The 20172-nt window shown below is 42.2% G+C and overlaps 2 protein-coding genes across 2 annotated transcripts in view; both read left to right on the top strand.

Moving 5' to 3' along the window:
• Positions 1-6888: 6888 nt before the first annotated feature.
• The window catches only part of LOC121863150 (nephrin-like), a 171171-nt gene continuing 157887 nt past the window's right edge, over positions 6889-20172 (top strand). The window contains exon 1 of the mRNA XM_042361640.1: positions 6889-7027. The gene's annotated coding sequence lies outside the window, so the exon portion shown is untranslated. The remainder of the gene's footprint in view (positions 7028-20172) is intronic.
• LOC121863144 (putative uncharacterized protein ENSP00000383309) lies at positions 8788-9501 on the top strand. The gene has a single exon (XM_042361633.1). It carries the CDS (start codon positions 8788-8790, stop codon positions 9499-9501), a length of 714 nt encoding a protein of 237 aa, XP_042217567.1.

The following is a 20172-nucleotide window of genomic DNA, read 5'->3' as shown; positions in this document are numbered from 1 at the left end:
TTTTTTATAACGTCATACACTCATACAAGGCGTGGTGGTATGATCGGCTGGGGAGACATGACGCCGTACTGCTCGTTGTGTTTCGTGGGCAAAAATTCACGAGGAAGGTAATAAATTAGGGAAATTGTGCCATTACTCTACTGCAACACAGCTCTCCATACACCGGCACAGCTCCTCCACCACACTGAATGGCCTCTCTTAACTCAGCTGCAAGGTGTCATGGTATTTTCTTCTGGTTCTTGTTGGTACAGGTGTAAGGTACATTTGTTCTCCTAATGAAAAAGTAACAATTTATAATACCAATTTTGATCGTAGAGAATATCGTTTGAATAACTACCATCGAATAACTTAATTATACAAAAAAATACGGAAATAAAGAACATTTTATAGAATGTTACACACACACACACACACACACACACACACACACACACACACACACAGAAGACCCAACCCGCACTGAATAATATCTTTTATGTTGCTTAGGGATGAAGCCTTTCACCAGAACAGTTTTTAAGAGCAAGTGATAATCCAGATAAGACCAGAGAGCTGTCCGTGCTTTGGTCCGAAACCATTGTGTTCTTTACGGCCAAAGTTGAAAGGCTTTTTTTTTGTTTTCCCTGGCGACACAATCCAGCCTCTACGACCCATAGTGTTTGTGTACAGTCACTCAAAAAAAACTATCTGTATTCAGGGTGATCGATGAATTTCAGAATGAGCACTGCGACTCCTGTTGTCTCGGTAGGGTAGTCAAAATCATTCGTCCGCTGTGTCCTATTTTTTAATACAATTTTGTATAGATCGGCGTTTGAATGAGTGTACATTAAATATTTCATATATATTAAGAATGAGAGAAAGAGAATACTTATTAAAATATTCACACACACACATACACATACACACACACACATATATATATATATATATATATATATATATATATATATATATATATATATATATATATATATATATATATATATATATATATATATATATATATATATATATATATTTAGTCTGTGTAAGGCGGTGTCTTTCTAGATTATAAGTGGTGGATGGTTGTGGTTGGTGGTGTTTAGTGACGGTGGTTGTCTGGTGGTTAGTGGTGGTGATAAATGGTGGTGATTGTTAGTGATGGATGATGGTTGATTGGTGATGAGAGTGGTGGAAGTTGCAGTTATGGCAAATCGGGAATTAGTTGGAGGTGATGAGATTAATCATGATGTATAAAATTGTGATGATAGAAAATCGATGAGAGTGATGGTGACGATGGTGAAAAAACGCACAAACGTAATGATGGTGATGATGAGGACAGTAGTGGAGATGAAGATTTTGGTTTGGGGAAAATATCTGTTTATGGGTGACCAAAACAAAACAAAGACCACTGCCTGACACCTGGTATGTTTAGCGTGATACACAAGCTGGCTGGACTGACTGAGACTACACGGTGTCCACAGAAAGACGCCTCCATCACAGCCTGGCGCAATACTCGCATTTATGATACTGACAAATATATTCACTGACGGAAACAGTTTCAATATACCAGAACTGAATATATCGGGAGTAGGTACAGGAGAATTATATATATTGCTGCTAGATAAACCAGATTTAGTTATCGTAAGCTAAAGCGTAACAGAAGCTGATATACCAGAATTGAATGTAACAAAACCATATAGATATCAAGCCGGGATATACTAAAATTATCCGGTATACTAAGCTTAGGTATATGAGGTATTAGGTGCAGCAGTGTCACCCTCATTGCTCTTATTGGTACTGTAACTTTCTTCGTCATAACAACAACAACAACTTTGGTACAAACTCAGCCCGCCTCGGTTCATTTGTTCTCAGCTTTTACTGCTCAAAGTTATTCGTACCGTCGTTGCTCTCTCACCCAAACAGCAGGGGGTGATGGTGGACACGGGGTATATGTACCAGTACAGCCGCCAGTGTTAGATGGCTGGATGTTGTTTGTTTGCAGCTAAACTTTCCCGCCAAATTTTCTCGCTAAACTTCCTACCAAATTTCCACTCTAAACTTTCCCGCCAAGCCTTTCCCACCAAAACAACGCTGGTGTTGGTGTTGTGAATACTTCTTTCATCTCAGTGCTGGCAAGATATGTACGCCAAAATCACTAGTGTTAGAAACCTGTTTATGTTATTTGTAACTCTTTATCTAATATATAATGCTTTGTAAGTACGAGTAAATGTTGTATTTTATCATTCATAGCAGCAGGAAGGGGGTACACCACAACTCCCGCTGGCGCGACAGTCTCGGTGTTACCTCTCAGGTCACGTGTCGCGCACCACCAAACAAACTAGCCAGGCTAGGCGTAGGGTGCAGCGAGGGCTCCATCCAGGTTCAACAAGAGCAGTTTCATTTTCTTTTCTTTAAAACTGATCTCAGACGGATGGTTTACACACTAATAGTTAAAACAAGCAGCGCACACACTAACACAAATTAGGCAGGGAGTTAAAACCTAAACGCGACAAAGAGAGGACTCAGAACACGACTAACATAAATGTCTACTAAGCAAGCAGTAAAAGTATGAGAAACAAAATGGATGATATTAGGGCCTTAGTATGTACCGAAAAAATCAATATACAGTAATAGCATTCACCGAGACATGGATAAACCTAGACTCACGTGAGTTACCTGTCGAATACCAAATTGCAGGTTACAAATTATTCCATACCGATAGGCAGATTAGGAAAGGAGGCGGAGTAGCAATCTATGTCAGGAATAATGTGAAGTGTGAAATAAATAAGGAAATCAAAACTGAGTGGAATACAGAAACAATTTGGATAGAATTAATCGATGGTAGGGAAAAATTAATCACAGGAGTAATATATAGACCTCCTAATCTTGATAGAGTTAATGAGCGACTTATTTGGGACGAAATGCGCAGGACTTCCATACATAGCAAAGTCTGTATAGTAGGCGACTTTAACTTTAGCCAAATAGATTGGACTGATCTTACCGGTAACTCAGAATCAGAGGATTTTCTTGAAACGATCCAGGACTGTTTCCTAAGTCAACAAATACCCGAACTCCCCCCAGGGTAATAATATACTCGATTTAGTACTGTCAAACAGAGAAAACCTCATTAGTAATGTCGAGGTTGGGAACGAACTTGCAAACAGCGATCACAAAGAAATTAGATTCCAGTTAGAATTTCAGGACCGCTGTAAGGAAAATTCCACCAAAGTCCCAGATTTCAGAAGGGCAAACTTTGATAGTTTGAAGAGGCAGTTGAGAGAGGGGGTATCACGCTTGGGGGCGAACTACATGACCTCACATGAGGTGACCTCACTCAATGTACCCACAGAGGGCGACCTCACCCTACCCAGAGACCTGACGGTTGAGATTGACCTGATAACGAGATCTGAGGTTGCCGAGTTCCAAGAAAATTTAAATAATGGGTTACTTAATGCACAAAGGCAGAACATACCATACAAAAAACTCAGATCAAACAACAATGACCCAAAATGGATAAATAATTATTTAAAGAACATTATTGGACAAAGGAAGGCTATAGGTAGGAGAATAAATCGTGGTAAGGTTTACCTCCGAGATTACTATTAGGTATTGGCCAGTAGGGTTAAGACCGAGATAAGAAAAGCCAAGAGGAATAATGAGCTGAAGATAGCAAGGGAAGCGAAGTCAAACCCCAAGGGATTCTATCAAATGTATCAAACTAAAACACGAGAAAAGATTGGACCAATACAGTCAGATACCGGCGAGCTAACTGATAACGACGGAGAAATGAGCAATAATCTGAATAAATATTTTTCAACAGTTTTCACCACCGAAAATTTAAACATGTTTCCTGAAGCTCCGACTGGAAAAAGTTACCAAATATCATCATTAACTGGAATACGCTGGAAAGCTTCAAACTTAGGTTGGATGGATATATGAGCAATAGGGGCTAGGTGTAAATGGGACTGCCCAGTATGGGCCAATAGGCCCGCTGTAGTTTCCTCCCTTCTTATGTTCTTATGTTCTTTCGTTGATTTGGAAATTATGTGTTTTTACTGTAAAATTTTCATAGTTCGTGTGAAGGGACTCTGCTTCACAAAGTTAAAATACTATCTTGCGATTAAAATTACGAGAATAAATTTTTCATGCCTTACGGGTATTGCTGCTTTCGTCATGGTTATTGATATTTAATTAGTTACTCTCGCCACAGAGGGGCACTTAGCGTCACACAAGAACCACTGCCCTCATCTTCACAACAATGTATACAGATCTTCTCAGGCATCAGCGAGCCTCCACTGCCTGGCTACATCCTGTCAGTCACAACCTGAACAATTTCATTCCCAGGGAGGGGAGGTCGTGTCCGTTAGTCCTAATCCCTTATATTGCGTTATTTTTATTATTTAATCTGTTGTTTTACTGTTATATTCCTCTTTCACATAATTCCTCTCTCCTCGGCTGTAGGTAAAATATATGGTGTGTGATTGTGTCCGTATAAGCCACCTGTGGTTTAATGATCAGCATCCTAGCCTAGCAAGTGAGCGGACCCCGGTTCGATCCCCGGGCAGGGTGAAACTATGGGCAAGTTTCTTTACGCCATTTGCCTCTGTCTACCCAACAGTAATTGGGGACCTGGATGTTAATCGCCTTGCAGATCGTATTCCGGGGTAATGGTTAGCCACTGGAATTGTCCGGTCTTCTCGGACATGCAGCTCGTTAACTCAGGGTGTGGTTGTTGTGTTGGTGACAGCTTCTACACCTTTAACAAATTCACGCCTAGGTGGCCCTTGGGCCGGCCATCCTCGTACACGAGGGGCAACCATTATTATTATAAGATCAGTATCTCAGCTCTACCTCAATACTGCCTCCGTGTTGTGTCACCCCGAGTCACCATTGCGTGTTTATATTTGTCTAGGGATTAGGTTTTCCTGGATCACCTTAGATATATTGTAGTGTGTGTGTGTGTGTGTGTGTGTGTGTGTGTGTGTGTGTGTGTGTGCGTGTGTGTAGAGGGGTAGTGGTGACTCCGTTTATCATCTGTGTTTGGATTTGATTTTAGACGCCACTTAGTTCGTGTAAACCAACACTGGCCGGTACTGAGCCACATCCTCTGCCTCAACAAGATAAGATATACAGTGGCTCCAACTCGCCTCTACACTCACTCTCGCCACTAAAACTTTAAACTCTCTTACATCCTCTTCCACTCCGCTCCCTCCCTCCCACCGCGAATACCCGTCTCTTATCCTCTTATCGCCCTCCTCATTCTTTACGTCCAGGTTCTGACGGAGGTCTTCACGATCAGCGATTCTAGTAAACATGTGTTTTTCTTGCATCAATCTGCCCTACGATCATCACTCACACACTCATTAATCCATACTCAATATCTACCCAGGATCAACAACTCTGCAGCCCCCACAACACCACAGACTCAGAATCTGCATCGCTAACACCAACAAACACGACGGCTTTCAGGATTACTTCATCATGCAGCTGAAACAACACAAATTAAAATTGCCCCGTGACCGGCGCTCCTTAATTAACTTTACACTCAGGTATTTGGCCCAGACTAGCTCGAGCTTTAATGAATTTTGGGAATAACCATCACGAGTGTTTACATTACACCGCCCTTGTGCTGACTGCTTAACCTAGCTGGTACCAGATTGGGAACGCTACTCATCCTCCTCTCTCTCGCCCCCTTCTCTTCTGTTTTGCTCAGGATTTTTCTCCCCCTCCCTCTGTGTTATCTTCTTCGACTATTATTCCGTTTCCCTTCCCCCTTTACAAATTCCTGTCTTCTTTACCTTTACTCTTTTCCTCCCCCTCTTTCTACCCCAGACCAATTCTTTCTACTCTCCCTCTCTTTCCTAGTGCACTCCACCTCCCCAACCCTGTTTTCAGTCTCCTGTATTCTACTCCTACCCTCTCTCCCTTCCCGAAAGCTACTCTCCCGTCCATGCTGACTCACACAGCTACTGTAGGCCAGGGTCAGGAGGGAATGTCAAGCGATGTCTCCAACAACTGCAGCAATTTCCACAAGTTTATGCCATTGTCGCCCGGAACAGTGGACGGCTCTCTGGCTATAAGTGTGTTCTGCCCAGACACAAGGCCGAGAATACGAGGGTACGTCGAAAAGTTCACAGCCTGACCTAGATAATGTCGAGGTAGGAGGTGCTTTTGGTTCTTATAAGATGTTGTTAATGATATGTATACTAATTAAGTTTTCTTCAGAATAACCCAACTACAAAAGAAGAAATCAGTAGTAAATTGCTATGAGATCACACACTTCTCTGAGACAGTCCCGCGCTGCACAGGTCACGGGGGCCACAACAAATGAAGACCTCGTACAACAACCACCTCTACGGTACTCACCACACGTGACTACAGGATGTTAGGTGTTTGATAATACGATAATATTTGTTCTCATATGATAGTTCACAATTCTTGCTCACATACTCACTCATACCCACACACTCACTCATACCCACACACTCACTCATACCCACACACTCACTCATACTCACACACTCATCCATACACATACTTAACCACAAATAAGAATGTACAAAGACTCTGTAATTCACACATTCAAAACCACACCTTAATGAGGACATACATACATACATACATACATACATACATACATACATATATGCTGAAGCAGACACAAAACGTACACTGAAATCCACACATCGATTCTCCTACACACGTGCATGTGTGTGTGCGTGCGTGTAGCATGTATGAAAGCCAAAAGACCCGCTCCCCCACACACCCATACACCCACAACACATACACTATACACACACACACACATAGAAGAGGTAGGGAGGGGGGCGGTGGCTAGCAAGGGTAGGTGGGGGCAGCTCCTTGTGTGGGTTGTGAGTCGCACCTCGAGTCAGTTGGTGTTGAGTCGCGGTTGAGTGAGGACTGTGTGTGTGTGGTGGTGACCGACCCCCCCCCGCCCCCTAGTGTCGTGTGTTCCTACAGTTTTTATACACATAAGTGATTCATATTAACTCTTGTTTGGATTTTACTTAATATCAACCGAATATATGTAAGTCTTTGTAATATTTTTATACTTTTTGGCACCAGGTAGAAGTTAGTGATAAAAAGTTTTATTACTTGATATTCAGGTTACTTTTTTTTTTTTAGTAAACAAACATTAAAAAAGTTATATCATCAGATTGTTATGATGCATTACGTCTCTCTCGGTATTAAAACTTCATATTGTTTGTAAGAATCAAAGTGTTTTAAGTGTTATGCATTGTTAATAAATTAGTAATGTGTATATGGTTTATTAGCTAATGATGTTGATTATACATATTTTTAGGACATACAGGTACAAATGAAAGAATTTGTATTATTATGTTAGAGCAAGTATGTATGTATGAATATCTTTTTTTTTATTACAACTTATTAATTAGTATGTGGTGTTCATTACTCTATTGATATTAGTGTTTTTTTTATATATTTTTTGGTGTTTGTTAATTAAGAAACACAAGTGATAAGCTTATGTGAATGTACGTGAGTTAAGTCACAAACTCGAGTTGGTCTCAGGGAATATCTGTACCCAAGAGGGAGTGTTTCGCGAGAGCTGACGATAATAAGGCTAATTTGCATATGTAAACAGCTAACCAGGTTAAGTGAGATAATCTGTGAAATGTTGAGTAGCTGACCCGTGTGTCAAGCTGATATTGATGACATGGTTGGAGGTGTTGCCAGGTTACATAGTTGGAGGTGTTGCCAGGTGACATAGTTGGAGGTGTTGCCAGGTGACATAGTTGGAGATGTTGCCAGGTGACATAGTTGGAGGTGTTGCCAGGTGACATAGTTGGAGGTGTTGCCAGGTGACATAGTTGGAGGTGTTGCCAGGTGACATAGTTGGAGGTGTTGCCAGGTGACATAGTTGGAGGTGTTGCCAGGTGACATAGTTGGAGGTGTTGCCAGGTGACATAGTTGCCATATAGCACCAATAAACCCGCTAATATATTCAACCTTCATGACCACAAGTACAGATATAAAACACTCTTGTCCGTGAAGAATATTAAGACAAACTTTACCTTCATATATATTAAACAACATCATTTTATTAATTATATATTGTAACCTTAACTAACTTAACTTAATTTAAACATACAAAAACCACTGGGGAGGCACAAGTAATTTTGAGTAAGTGTTTAATTCACGTAAATATTCCTGGCTTGTAAATATTAAACGCGCAAATCCCCTTTTAAAATAGAGATTGTATGAATATTTACAGCACAGTACCAGGAAGCCAATGTGTGTGTGTGTGTGTGGGGATGACTTGTATCTAACACTAACCGCCCAGAGTCTCAGAATGTTGATATTTGAACAGGTGTTACCATGTGATATAAACTAAGTAAGCTAACCTAACCTGACCTGACCTGACCTAACCTAACCTAATCTAACCTAACCTAACATAATCTAACCTAACCTATCCTAACCTAAATTAACATATACAAAATATGTAAATAATGTCACTTAAAGGCTGCCATCATCCAGGTAGAAGTAGATTTAACGTGTAATTTACTGTAGATTCGGGAGGTAGACGATGGACGTGTGTTAAGTGCAGCGGGGACTGGACAGTACTGGAGCAGTGATAAATGTGGAGTCGATATCCAGTAGAATATATTTTACACTAGAGAGAGTCAGTCCAGCCCAGAGTGTTGACAAGAGCCAGTCCAGTGCTAGTGTTGACAAGAGCCAGTCCAGTGCTAGTGTTGACAAGAGCCAGCCCAGTGCTAGTGTTGACAAGAGCTTGTCCAGTGCTAGTGTTGACAAGAGCCAGTCCAGATGCTAGTGTTAACAAGAGCCAGCCCAGTGCTAGTGTTGACAAGAGCCAGTCCAGTGCTAGTGTTGACAAGAGCCAGTCCAGTGCTAGTGTTGACAAGAACCAGTCCAGTGCCAAAGTGCACCAGTCCAGTGCTAGTGCTTGACAAGAGCCAGTCCAGTGCTAGTGTTGAAAGAGCCAGCCCAGTGCTAGTGTTGAAGAGCCAGCACAGTGCTAGTGTTAAGAAGAGCCAGCCCAGTGCTAGTGTCGGCAAGAGCCAATCCAGTGCTAGTGTTAACAAGAGCCAGCCCAGTGCTAGTGTTAACAAGAGACAGTCCAGTGCTAGTGTTAAGAAGAGCCAGCCCAGTGCTAGTGTTGGCAAGAGACAGTCCAGTGCTAGTGCTAACAAGAGCCAGTCCAGTGCTAGTGTTGACAAGAGCCAGCACAGTGCTAGTGTTAAGAAGAGCCAGCACAGTGCTAGTGTTAAGAAGAGCCAGTCCAGTGTTAGTGTTAACAAGAGCCAGTCCATTGCTAGTGCTAACAAGAGCCAGTCCAGTGCTAGTGCTAACAAGAGCCAGTCCAGTGCTAGTGTTAAGAAGAGCCAGTCCAGTGCTAGTGCTAACAAGAGCCAGTCCAGTGCTAGCGTTGAAAAGAGCCAGCACAGTGCTAGTGTTAAGAAGAGCCAGTCCAGTGTTAGTGTTAACAAGAGATGCTTTGCTTTCACATTTCTTGTATAAATGTACAGTCAGGGAGGCACCGAGAAGTGACAAGTGAGCCTACATCAACAGTCTGTACAGTGACTACAGACTGGCCAGGTTGATGACGCCGCTTCACCGTGACGAAGGACCTGTTGTTTAATCAGACTTTCTAATTCGTATGCAGTTATTTCATCCCAGTTAACAGTTTATCAAGGTAATATCCCTCTCAAATGTATATTAAAAACAGTTAGTAATAAAAAAAACAAGTTTATCTGTCAAGCGATTAATGATTGGAGAGTAACTAGTGATGAAAAACAGGAGTGTGTTTGTATTCATGAATTATGTATGCCGCCCAACTGTTCACCGGCCCAAAACCATAACACTATTGCCTTCGGTAACAAAACACGATATTTTTTTGCTTGTTTTTATTATTCACCACGTCACTGTTTCTCAAAGTGTACATACATCATCGTGTATCGTGTTGGCTAACTTGTGTAGTGAGAGTGTGTACCTCCCCTCTCTCGCCTGACCCAGCCTCTCACAAGTGCCCCGCCAATAAAAATATTTCCCGCCGCACCAAAAAACAATTCACAATACCACTTCTGCTTCACCTCTGCTCGTACATCGCGCACCAGTGTGATAACTTAGCTCACCTTCCCTGACGGTATTGGCAGGTTTTAGGGGAAAGAATATGTGTCGTGGGCCGAGTTTAAGAGGCGTGAGGATAAGGTAGAACAAGACGGTGTTAAAGAGTGTGAACTATGAGACTCCACCTCTGTTACCTTACCTGGATATTAACACTGACGCACCTTAACATTATTAATTAGTGATGCTGCCGGACTGGTCACCTTAAACAGTTTACCGGATAGTTAGTGAGATGAATTACTGATGATGTTAAATCTGCCTGATCGTTACGGTGGTGATATGGATAAATACTCGGTACTCAGACACAGAGGTACAACTTATACTGTACCGTTAGTAGCCTTGTACTGCACTGTTACAAGCCTTATACTGTACCGTTAGTAGCCTTATACTGTAACGTTAGTAGCCTTGTACTGCACTGTTACAAGCCTTATACTGTACCGTTAGTAGCCTTATACTGTAACGTTAGTAGCCTTGTACTGTACCGTTAGTCGCTTTATGATGTTATATTTAGTTATAAAAATGAAAGTTAACTGTGATTTAAGGAAGAAATTTAACATTGAGTTTAGAAAAAAATTAACATTGAGTCGAGAACAAAAATACAAAAGCACATCGATAACAGAAAAAAATGGAGGAGACTCAGCGGGTTAAGCTTTCATTACCTCCGTCTGGTCAACATTCTTATTCACAACATTCGTCAACATCATTCACTTATTTTATAATGATTTATGAATGTTGAGCCACATACTTAGATATCTTTGTTCATACATTTGCGTGTGTATATAATTGTACATGTGATATGCATGTATGTATGTATGTATGTATGTATAACGCCCAAGGAATATACAATACACATACATTTCTTAGAGGGATTTTCTAAAGATTATACCTTCACTGAAAATACCTGCAGACTTGACTTTAAATTTGGCTAATTACTGCGTGTAATATCGCGTCTAGCCGGGAGGAGAGGCGCGGCAGCATACTAGAGCGGGATGAATGAGTCACAACCGCTCCTGGGAGAGACTAGCTGGGGAGCGGCAGGTACGGTATAAACTTTATGACGTCTGCTATGTGCTTGCTGTATGTGTGTGTGCCTGCTGTGCGTTTGCTGTGTGTTTGCTTGCTGTGTGCCTGTTGAGTGTTTGTTGCGTGATTGCTGTGTGTCTGTTGTCTGCCGGCTGTGTGTCTGCTGTGTGTCTGCTGTGCGTCTGCTGTGTGCTTTTTGTGCCACTGCTTATGTGCCTTCTGTGAGTGTGAGGTCTTAAGTTTACGATGTCTGTTGTTTGTGTGGACTAATTTGATGAAGACTGCTGTACGGTTACTGTGTGTGGGAAGACTAACTTTATGACGTCTGCTGTTTAGTTGTTGCGGTGAATGGGAGAACATGAGAGGGAAATGAACTGAATATTAATGTTTAGGGTTTAGAATTTAATAATAATAATAATAATAATAATAATAATAATAATAATAATAATAATAACAATAATAATAATAACAATATTATTATTATTATTATTATTATTACTATTATTTTATTGTTGGGGATAACAAGAACAGGTGGAGCGAGGAAAGGTACGTTGTTAGTTGACCTCGTAAGACTATAGTGAGGAAAGGTACGTTGTTAGTTGACCTCGTAAGACTACAGTGAGGAAAGGTACGTTGTTAATTGATCTCGTAAGACCATAGTGAAGAAAGTTAACTGAATCTTAACATGGTACAAGATATCAAAGACTGAAATTTACTGAATAACGCTTCAAAGTATGCAATCCATACAGAGTAATTTTTACGAGTTTTGAATATCATAAAAGAGGTGCGTTAACCTTAAAGTGTGCATAAACGCACTTAAATGGTACTTATGGCTTCAAGAGACTATTACCTTCTCGTGTTCCTGTTATTATAGTGTGTAAGTGAGTGTAACTTGTAATCTATCGAGCATGAGCTATGTGGAGTGTGCCAGTTGTCCCCAGAAGAAAGAGATATGTGTTGTGTTTTGGTTAATTCACTACTTTATATAGATTCAATAGTGTTATGGATTCTGAAGGCTGGTAGAGGGTATAAGTCCGTCTCTGAGGAGTTGACTCACTACTCTCACGCCATTCTTCCATTGTTTTTGTTGGTGTTTGAGGTGCTGGCTGGTTAGCAGAGAACAGCCGAAAGAAACAAATGTCATGTTTACGTTAAGTTTTCATCCAGGAGGGAATAATTTTGTCGGGAAGTTTTCAAGATAAGAATATTATGACATTTCAAGTATTCAATATTGTCCCTCAAGTAACACTGATATTTTCTTTATTTTTCTAGAGATAGCGAATTATGAAGTCATTCAGTAACATTCGTATCTGCTGTACATTTGCGAGTATCACCGTTTATTCTTAAGCGATGGAGGACTGATAACGATGTCTTTAATTACTACAAAAATACCCAACTTTGCGCCATTTCTTCAGTGGTGGAATATTTTAATTTAACTGTTTTCAATTAACAATTATTGTCTTTCAGCATGGAGGTAATGACTTTTTTAATCACTTCATAAATATAAAGTACTACGAATTTATTATGACTATATTTGATGTGGGAAGAACGTTTTACGATGCATGGTGTGTGTGTGTGTGTGTGTGTGTGTGTGTGTGTGTGTGTGTGTGTGTGTTCTATAAGGGAGTGTTCAATAAGTAATGCGACTGATGGTATAGAAGGAAAATGTGGCTTTATATTTACTGTACATTCCTTCACCCCCCCCATTACTTGACCCGGTCTTGAAACACTGGTAGACCCTCGCTCTGATAATGCCTTGATCATCTCAAAGAACTATTTTGGCTTCAAGAAATAGGAAAACGTCACAGAAAGCAAATCATGTGAGAATGGTATGTTTTTATCTCGTCAATGTTTCTTATTTGGTTGATAGGATTAGTCTGTAGAGGCACGTTGACTAAATGTAGCATCCATCCATCCATCGTTAGTGAATTATGGGTGTTTTTATGTAGTTTTCACCTCATTTAATATTTCAGCACTTGAGAATAGTAATTTTCGGTAACAGTCTTTCTGCTTGGTACACAATGGTCATGATTCTTTGAAAGATGAGAGGCATCCTCTTTTCACCTTCTGTGGAATTTTTTTTTATCATCTAAAACGTGAGCTCCCAGTGTATAGCCTATAAAAACTTAAGAGATTTGTTTCTTGGTGGTAGAGGTGATGTTACGACTCGTCATTGGTCACCACACGAATCAGATAGAGTAGTTCCCAGGAAGTTGCTGTTTCTATTGTTGACAAAGACACACAAGGTTCCTTTATGTTCATCCAATAATATTTGTAGAACCCAACGAGCTACAACGAGTTATAAGCCTTCAGTTGTCATGAGTTGTAGCATGAGCCGGTCTCCCGACGATCCTTAAGCCTTCAGCGATGTTTCAGACTGTTTGATGACAATCCTCAAGTATTTTCATTTCAGTCTGAGCTGTAATCTCGGCGATGTTTGAAGTCTTTTATCTCTTCTCTCATCTTCAAATTCTTCGTAACCGGAAGAAAATAATTTGTACCCCGCCAAAAAAAACTCTGACTCGAGACATTGGTTTAACTTGAACTTGGATCATAGAGAGAATTTCTGTTGTAGTTTATTGGGACACCAGAAACATTTGACAGCCGTATTGTGTTACATTCGCAAGTCCATGATGGGGGAAGCAATACCACTTTCATAAATGCTTACCGTGCTCATGTGAACAAGTGAACGAGGCGCGTAACTCAGAGATGTAAGCTAAGGCAGATTCTCAATTGTCTTCTCCAGCTTATTTTTATTTAATTTTTTCTATGGGGAGTCTTCCTAGTTATTGAACATTCCTCCTATATGACTGCACACACACACACACACACACACACACACACACACTACATCCTTGACCACCGTCGGGTCGAGACCTATTCAGGCGCTGCTTCTGCTGAGCAGCTGTCCCCCTTGGCCAATGTTCGGCCCATTCCCCAAGTCCCTCTCCCCGACCCATCCTCATCACCGAGATATCAACATAATCAAAAGTGACAATTTCATTTCGGAAAGAAGTGGGACCAGTGTTGAACAGTGTTTAAGTCAGTGAATTCAGCACTAGACGGTACCAGTGAAAGCCGCGACCCACCAGTGAGATAAGCACCCCTGGGAACTAACCGCCATCTTCTGACCAGGAGGTGCTAATCAGTCCACCGTGGGAACAACAGTGGGTCGGCTTCACACCTGACTACGAGATAACACAACACCATCCAGCAGGGCGAGGTACTGTAACACCACCCCACACCACCCGGTGTCCCCATGACCATATGATGTCCTTCATATCAACACCCGAGGACGAGTTACTGCATCACATGAACACCTCACCACCTGGTGTCTCCATGACCAGCCCAGCCCCGGGCCATCAAGTGTAAACTATAATAATTTGTATGTTCAATTCATGTTCATTCTTATTTCAGTAATGAAAGCTTTTGTTAAACGACCCACCCACCCCATGTCTTCGTATGTAATAAATCATTTTTGTCCAATGTATATTTTCAGCCTTCGGGCCGCAGAACTTTTTCAATAAACCGTTAATTATTATTATTATTATTATTATTATTATTATTATTACACACACACACACACACACACACACACACACACACACACACACACACGTCCGCATTTATCAACTTAAGAGAGAAATATGACATTATTGTTATGAATGAACGATCATCATATTCATTCTCGGGGTAAAATCCACAGCCACCACATCTCTCCCTCGTCCCACGCGCCTTTTTCACCCACCAAGACACTCTCTGATATGAGAACTTTCTAGCGATGTGACTTGTGTATGATGAATAGTTTGGAATATTAATGATAAGAGATGCACGGAATACATACCAAGAACACAGCTTTGTAAATACTAATGTGAAATAATGAGACCTTCACTCGCAGTCACTGCTGGGAGCTTCAGGGTTCTTACAGCTACTGTCAGGAACACCAAGGCTCTCACAGGCACCACTAGGGGACAGCATTGGGTCGCGTACAGGGGGGCCACATCGCTCCTCCCCATGCTGGTGTTATCTTCATTTTGACATACCGCTCCACTGACCACTGATGACCCGCCTGTGGGAGGGGAGTAGGCAGGGAAGGGGGAGATAGAGAGGGAGAGGAAGGGGAGATGGAGAGGGAGAGGAAGGGGATATAGATAGAGAGAGGAAGGGGATATAGATAGGGAGAGGAAGGGGAGATAGGAAGGACAAGGAATGGTAGAGGGGAGGAAGAAAAATGAAGGGTGATGAGAGGGGAGGACGACTGGGAAAGGTGGGGAAAGGGAATGAAGGTGGGGAGAGGGGAAAAAAGACGGACGAGGATGGGAGGGATCATGAGAAAGAATGGGAAGTGGAGAAGATTACGAGGTTGAGGAAGGTGATGCTGGAACAAGATCGAGGCAGCGTCCTCATGGGCCAGGAAGTCGACCTCGCGCCCTCACCTCGCGCCCTCACCTCCCCCAGGTGTAATGATACTAAGTTATCCGGGAAGGTAAACCGCGGGTAAACTAATTGACACAGGCTTGGTTTCTCTTGAAGTTACGGAGTTCAGTCTACTGTGTGATGTTGAAGAGCCAAGGTAACGGAGATGATCGCCTCGCCAACACACTAGCGTAATGCGGTCCCATACCTGTGTTACTGTATAGAACCTCGAGGTTGAGGCAGTTTATAAGTTAGGTATTTTTTTCCGGGGGGGAAGGGGTGAAGGAGAAGGACTGAACTTTAAGGAAATGTAGAGTCTGTGCTCCTCAGGGCATCTTTGTAAAACACTTTCTCCTCTGGTCGAGATAGTTAAGGGCACGACTTGGTCTCCATGGCTCCGGTAGCTGATGTGTTTTGGTTTCGCCTTCTTGAACCCTGGAAGCGGTGGCTGGCTGAGAAGTATTGGATTCTGATATCAGTGGCCTGATCCTCACTGCCGGAGTTAATACTCAATTATCGGATAAGTCGCCGGGAAGACTGATCACGCATTTGTGGATCTCGGAGGAGGTGAAGAGGTCTTGTTGTTGTTGTTCTTTGTATATATTCCTGGGCGTCAACAGCTGAGGTCTTGAGGCACAAACTCAATTGATATCATACGAAAGATAACAACTATTAAAAATGAAGAGAAATACATCTGGTGCAGCAACATAATGTATTTACAGTCCTTCAAAATCAATGTCTGGAAGCTCGTTCTCTAAGATCGTCCATAACTAAACATCAACATTTAAAAAGTTTACAGGTTTAGGATGTTATGACGGATCCAGTCTTTATATTCGTGTGAGATTATCATGAAAAAGTCAGTAACTTGGCCTCATCCTGTGTATGGAACCCTGAAGTAGTTGTGATATGTCATGAACTAGACCCTCGAGAGTGTATGGATCACTTAGGCGAATAATTTATTTGTTGCTAAATGGCTGACCTTCCCCTCCACCTCTGCTGACCCACCAGTGTCTGAAGCTATTCCCTGACGCGTGGTGGTGAGGTCTTGGTACAGGAACACACAGCACTGTAGCCTCTGCTAACACACACACACATACCTCTCGTATCCATGTCTTGAAAGAGAACACCAGGCACCGGAAGTATAATATTTGCTATATTAACTTTGAAAAGAGACTTTCGTTTAACCATTCATGTTATTTCAAGAATGATAAACAGTCTGGTGTCCCTGCTACAGAAGTCAACACAAGGCCATGACTCATTGTTCTCGACCAGTAATATCAACAGTTTGGAGAAGTTACTTATAATGAAGATCAACCTCAAGGGAACGACACCTGGGCATCTTTTACCTTCACGAGGATGCCAATAGAGACTAATTACCTTATGTCTGTCCACTGTTTCCTTACCTTCTCGTCTCTTTGGTTACCGTCAAACAAACGAACAAACACCTTGAACTATCTTCCCATCTCGCAATCTTTAGAACGAGTTAATGAGTTCGTTGGTTCTTACTCAGGTAAATGTTATGTTTAGTGTTCACCTGACCTCACTCATACATTAGTGAGTAAAAGGTCATTAGGTCAACCTTGGAGGGGACGCGGTTCATGTTACTCTAGTGGTAAATGAGACAAGAATGAGGATGAGGGTCGATATGCTTGTCTTATATAGCACACAGGGGGCAGCTGGTTATTACAACAGGCGACGAAGTAAAGGTGTAATACGATGGTCAGAGAAGAATGAGAAAAATAAAGTTTGATTCTTGTAGCAAAATTAACGATGGATTGTGATGATTGTAGTGAATGGATGGATGGATGGATGGATGAATGAATGAATGAAGGATGAATGGATGGATGAATGAAAGCAAAAATTTGTCAGCGGTGGTAGTGAGGTGTTAGGAAACGTGAACACCTGCAAGGGCGCGATGCATACTGTACCATAACTTGACGAGACCGAGAGAAAATTTACATTATCAAATTTAAACTCCAACGAGAGGCAAGAAGGAGGAGGAGGAGGAGGGGGATAAGGGGGTAGGAGGAAGAGGGAGTAGGGGAAAGAGGGGGTAGGAGGAGGGCAAGAGGAGGAAGGGTAAGATTAGGGGTAGGAGGAAAAGGGGGAGGGTTGTAGGAAGGGGTCGAGAGGTGTCATCAGAATTTACGTGTCATTATCTTTTTTCTTTAAATAACAAAACATTGGCTGAACTAACCCCAAATATTAGTCCAGTACCATTTTATACCGTCGTCTTATAAAACTTCTTCTGAAACTCTCTAGAGCGCTATAAGGGGAATGTCTATATATATATATACCAGCGTCTCATAAGAAGTGAGGTGTGTCAGGAGGGATTAATAATGATTCTAATAAAGTGTAACATGGACTAACACCTCTAAGTGTACCCAGGTATACCCGCAGGTGTTTTGATGAGTGATGAGGTCACACCTGAGATCATCACACATTAGAAACACCTGAGCTCTTACAGTCATTGACAGGAACACCAAGGCTCTCACAGGCACCACTAGGGGACAGCATTGGGTCGCGTACAGGGGGGCCACATCGCTCCTCCCCATGCTGGTGTTATCTTCATTTTGACATACCGCTCCACTGACCACTGATGACCCGCCTGTGGGAGGGGAGTAGGCAGGGAAGAGGGAGATAGAGAGGGAGAGGAAGGGGAGATAGAGAGGGAGAGGAAGGGGAGATAGGAGGGACAAGGAGCGGTAGAGGGGAGGAAGAAAAAGAAGGGTGATGAGAGGGGAGGACGACTGGGAACGAAGGGGAAAATGAAAGAAAATGAAAGGAAAAGGAAAGGGAAAATGGAGACTAGTAAGTGAGTGGCAAGGGGAAAAGACGAAGGAGAGAGAGAGAGAGAGAGAGAGAGAGAGAGAGAGAGAGAGAGAGAGAGACGAATCCGGTATATTATGAAGAACTATGTTGACTTTAAAGCATAACAATAAAGACCGCTTGAGATACGCCCCTCAACTGTGTGTTACTACGATACCACATTCTGCAGCCTTCACGTCTCTATAGTTGCTACAGAACGACAGGAGCTTTATCTTCAACTACGAGTTTTCACAGTGACTAGAGGGAAATGTCTCTCTCTCTCTCTAGATAAGGGGAGAGAGTGAGAGTCAAAGTACTTCATGTTAATCCCTTACCCGTGATATGGGAATTAAAGTATAAAGTTTCAGCATGGTGTGTGGGTGTTGGTGGCAGTAGTATTGGAGGCGGGGGTAATGGTGGTGGTAGTAGTAGCTGTGGGGTAGTGGTGGTATTAGTGGTAATGGTAGTGGAGGTGGTGGTGGTGTAAGTAATGGTAGTGGCGGAGGTAGTAGCGGTGGTAGTGGTGGTGTTGGTGGTAGTAATGGTGGTAATAGTGTGCTAGAGGGTCACATATCGAATACTCTTAAACTAATGTGATCTCCCAGTTGGACATTGGGCTGGATACTAAAGAACATATTTTGTTTACTAAGTGCGTTAAGGCGTCGAGGGAATCTGTTGATGGTATTAGGTTTGTACAGCCTGGTGAGGTGCGGCACTGGGGCTCTGGCGCAGTCAGTGTACCTCTCATGGTGACAGTTTAAAGACGTTACCACAATGTTATCCTGTTAAAATCTCATTTGTTAAGGCCAACTGAGGATTTGGATGTGTAGGGAAGTATTATCGGTGATTTCTAGGCGGGAATTAGAGCGAAATTAGAGCCGCGTCATTGTGGATAGGAACCTTTATTTCACTCTTCGTCCTACTCAGGTGGAATTAGAATAGAATTCTTCCGGAAAGGTAAATATCAGGACTAATTCACACCGGGTTGATGCCTCAGGTAGTTATGTTGTGTATCTCACGTGGATGATCCATCGGTATCGTACGGATACCGCATGGGCGTCTCGTGTTAATTTACCTGTTCAATGTTCCTAACCCGAGTCAGTTACGTATCGTTCTTTTGGGCGGGTGAAGGGGGAGGTGAAAGAGGTGGTGAAGGGGGTGGTGAAGGGGGAGGTGAAGGTGGTGAAGGGGGAGGTGAAAGGGGTGGTGAAGGGGGTGGTGAAGGGGGAGGTGAAGGGAGGGAGTGAAGGAGGAGGAGTGAACATTAAGAAAATTAAGTATTCCGTGTAGAGCGTGAGTGCGTTCCCCAGCTCATCATCTGTGTAATAATTTTGCTATTTTAGTCGTGAAGTTTATGAGGTTTATTTTGGTCATCATGAGGATGGTAGATAACAATGGCCTGTGATTGTCTCTTTGAATTTTGTGAGTGTTAGTGAGTCGAGAATCATTGAGTTCTTAAGTGACCAAACTATCGCTGGAGTCAACCTTCAAATATCGGATGAATGTTAAAGTAGAAGGATAAAATATTTCCAGGTATTCGCTCGAGGTTCCTCCTGAAGTGTAATATTTCAAGTTGAAACATATCTCGAGTATTGATTCAAGACGCTACTGCAATGAGCAACACCTCAGGTTCAGGTGAATCCCTGAATACTGTAACGTCAGGATTATGTATTTTGTGAGTCTCAGGAGTAAATCACTTAGCTAGGGATCGATGTCTCTGTGTCCCGACAACATAAACTGCACTACTGAGTCATTATTCCGGGTAACACTACAATACGAGAGCTGAACAGAGACTTTTTCTCCAGTGACTTTAGTCCA

The sequence above is a fragment of the Homarus americanus genome, unplaced genomic scaffold (genome assembly GCF_018991925.1).
Source record: "Homarus americanus isolate GMGI-L3 unplaced genomic scaffold, GMGI_Hamer_2.0 scaffold5434, whole genome shotgun sequence".
NCBI classification, from domain to species: domain Eukaryota; kingdom Metazoa; phylum Arthropoda; class Malacostraca; order Decapoda; family Nephropidae; genus Homarus; species Homarus americanus.
The sequence above is the reverse complement of the archived record's forward strand: the minus strand, read 5'-3'. Positions and strand labels throughout refer to the sequence as shown.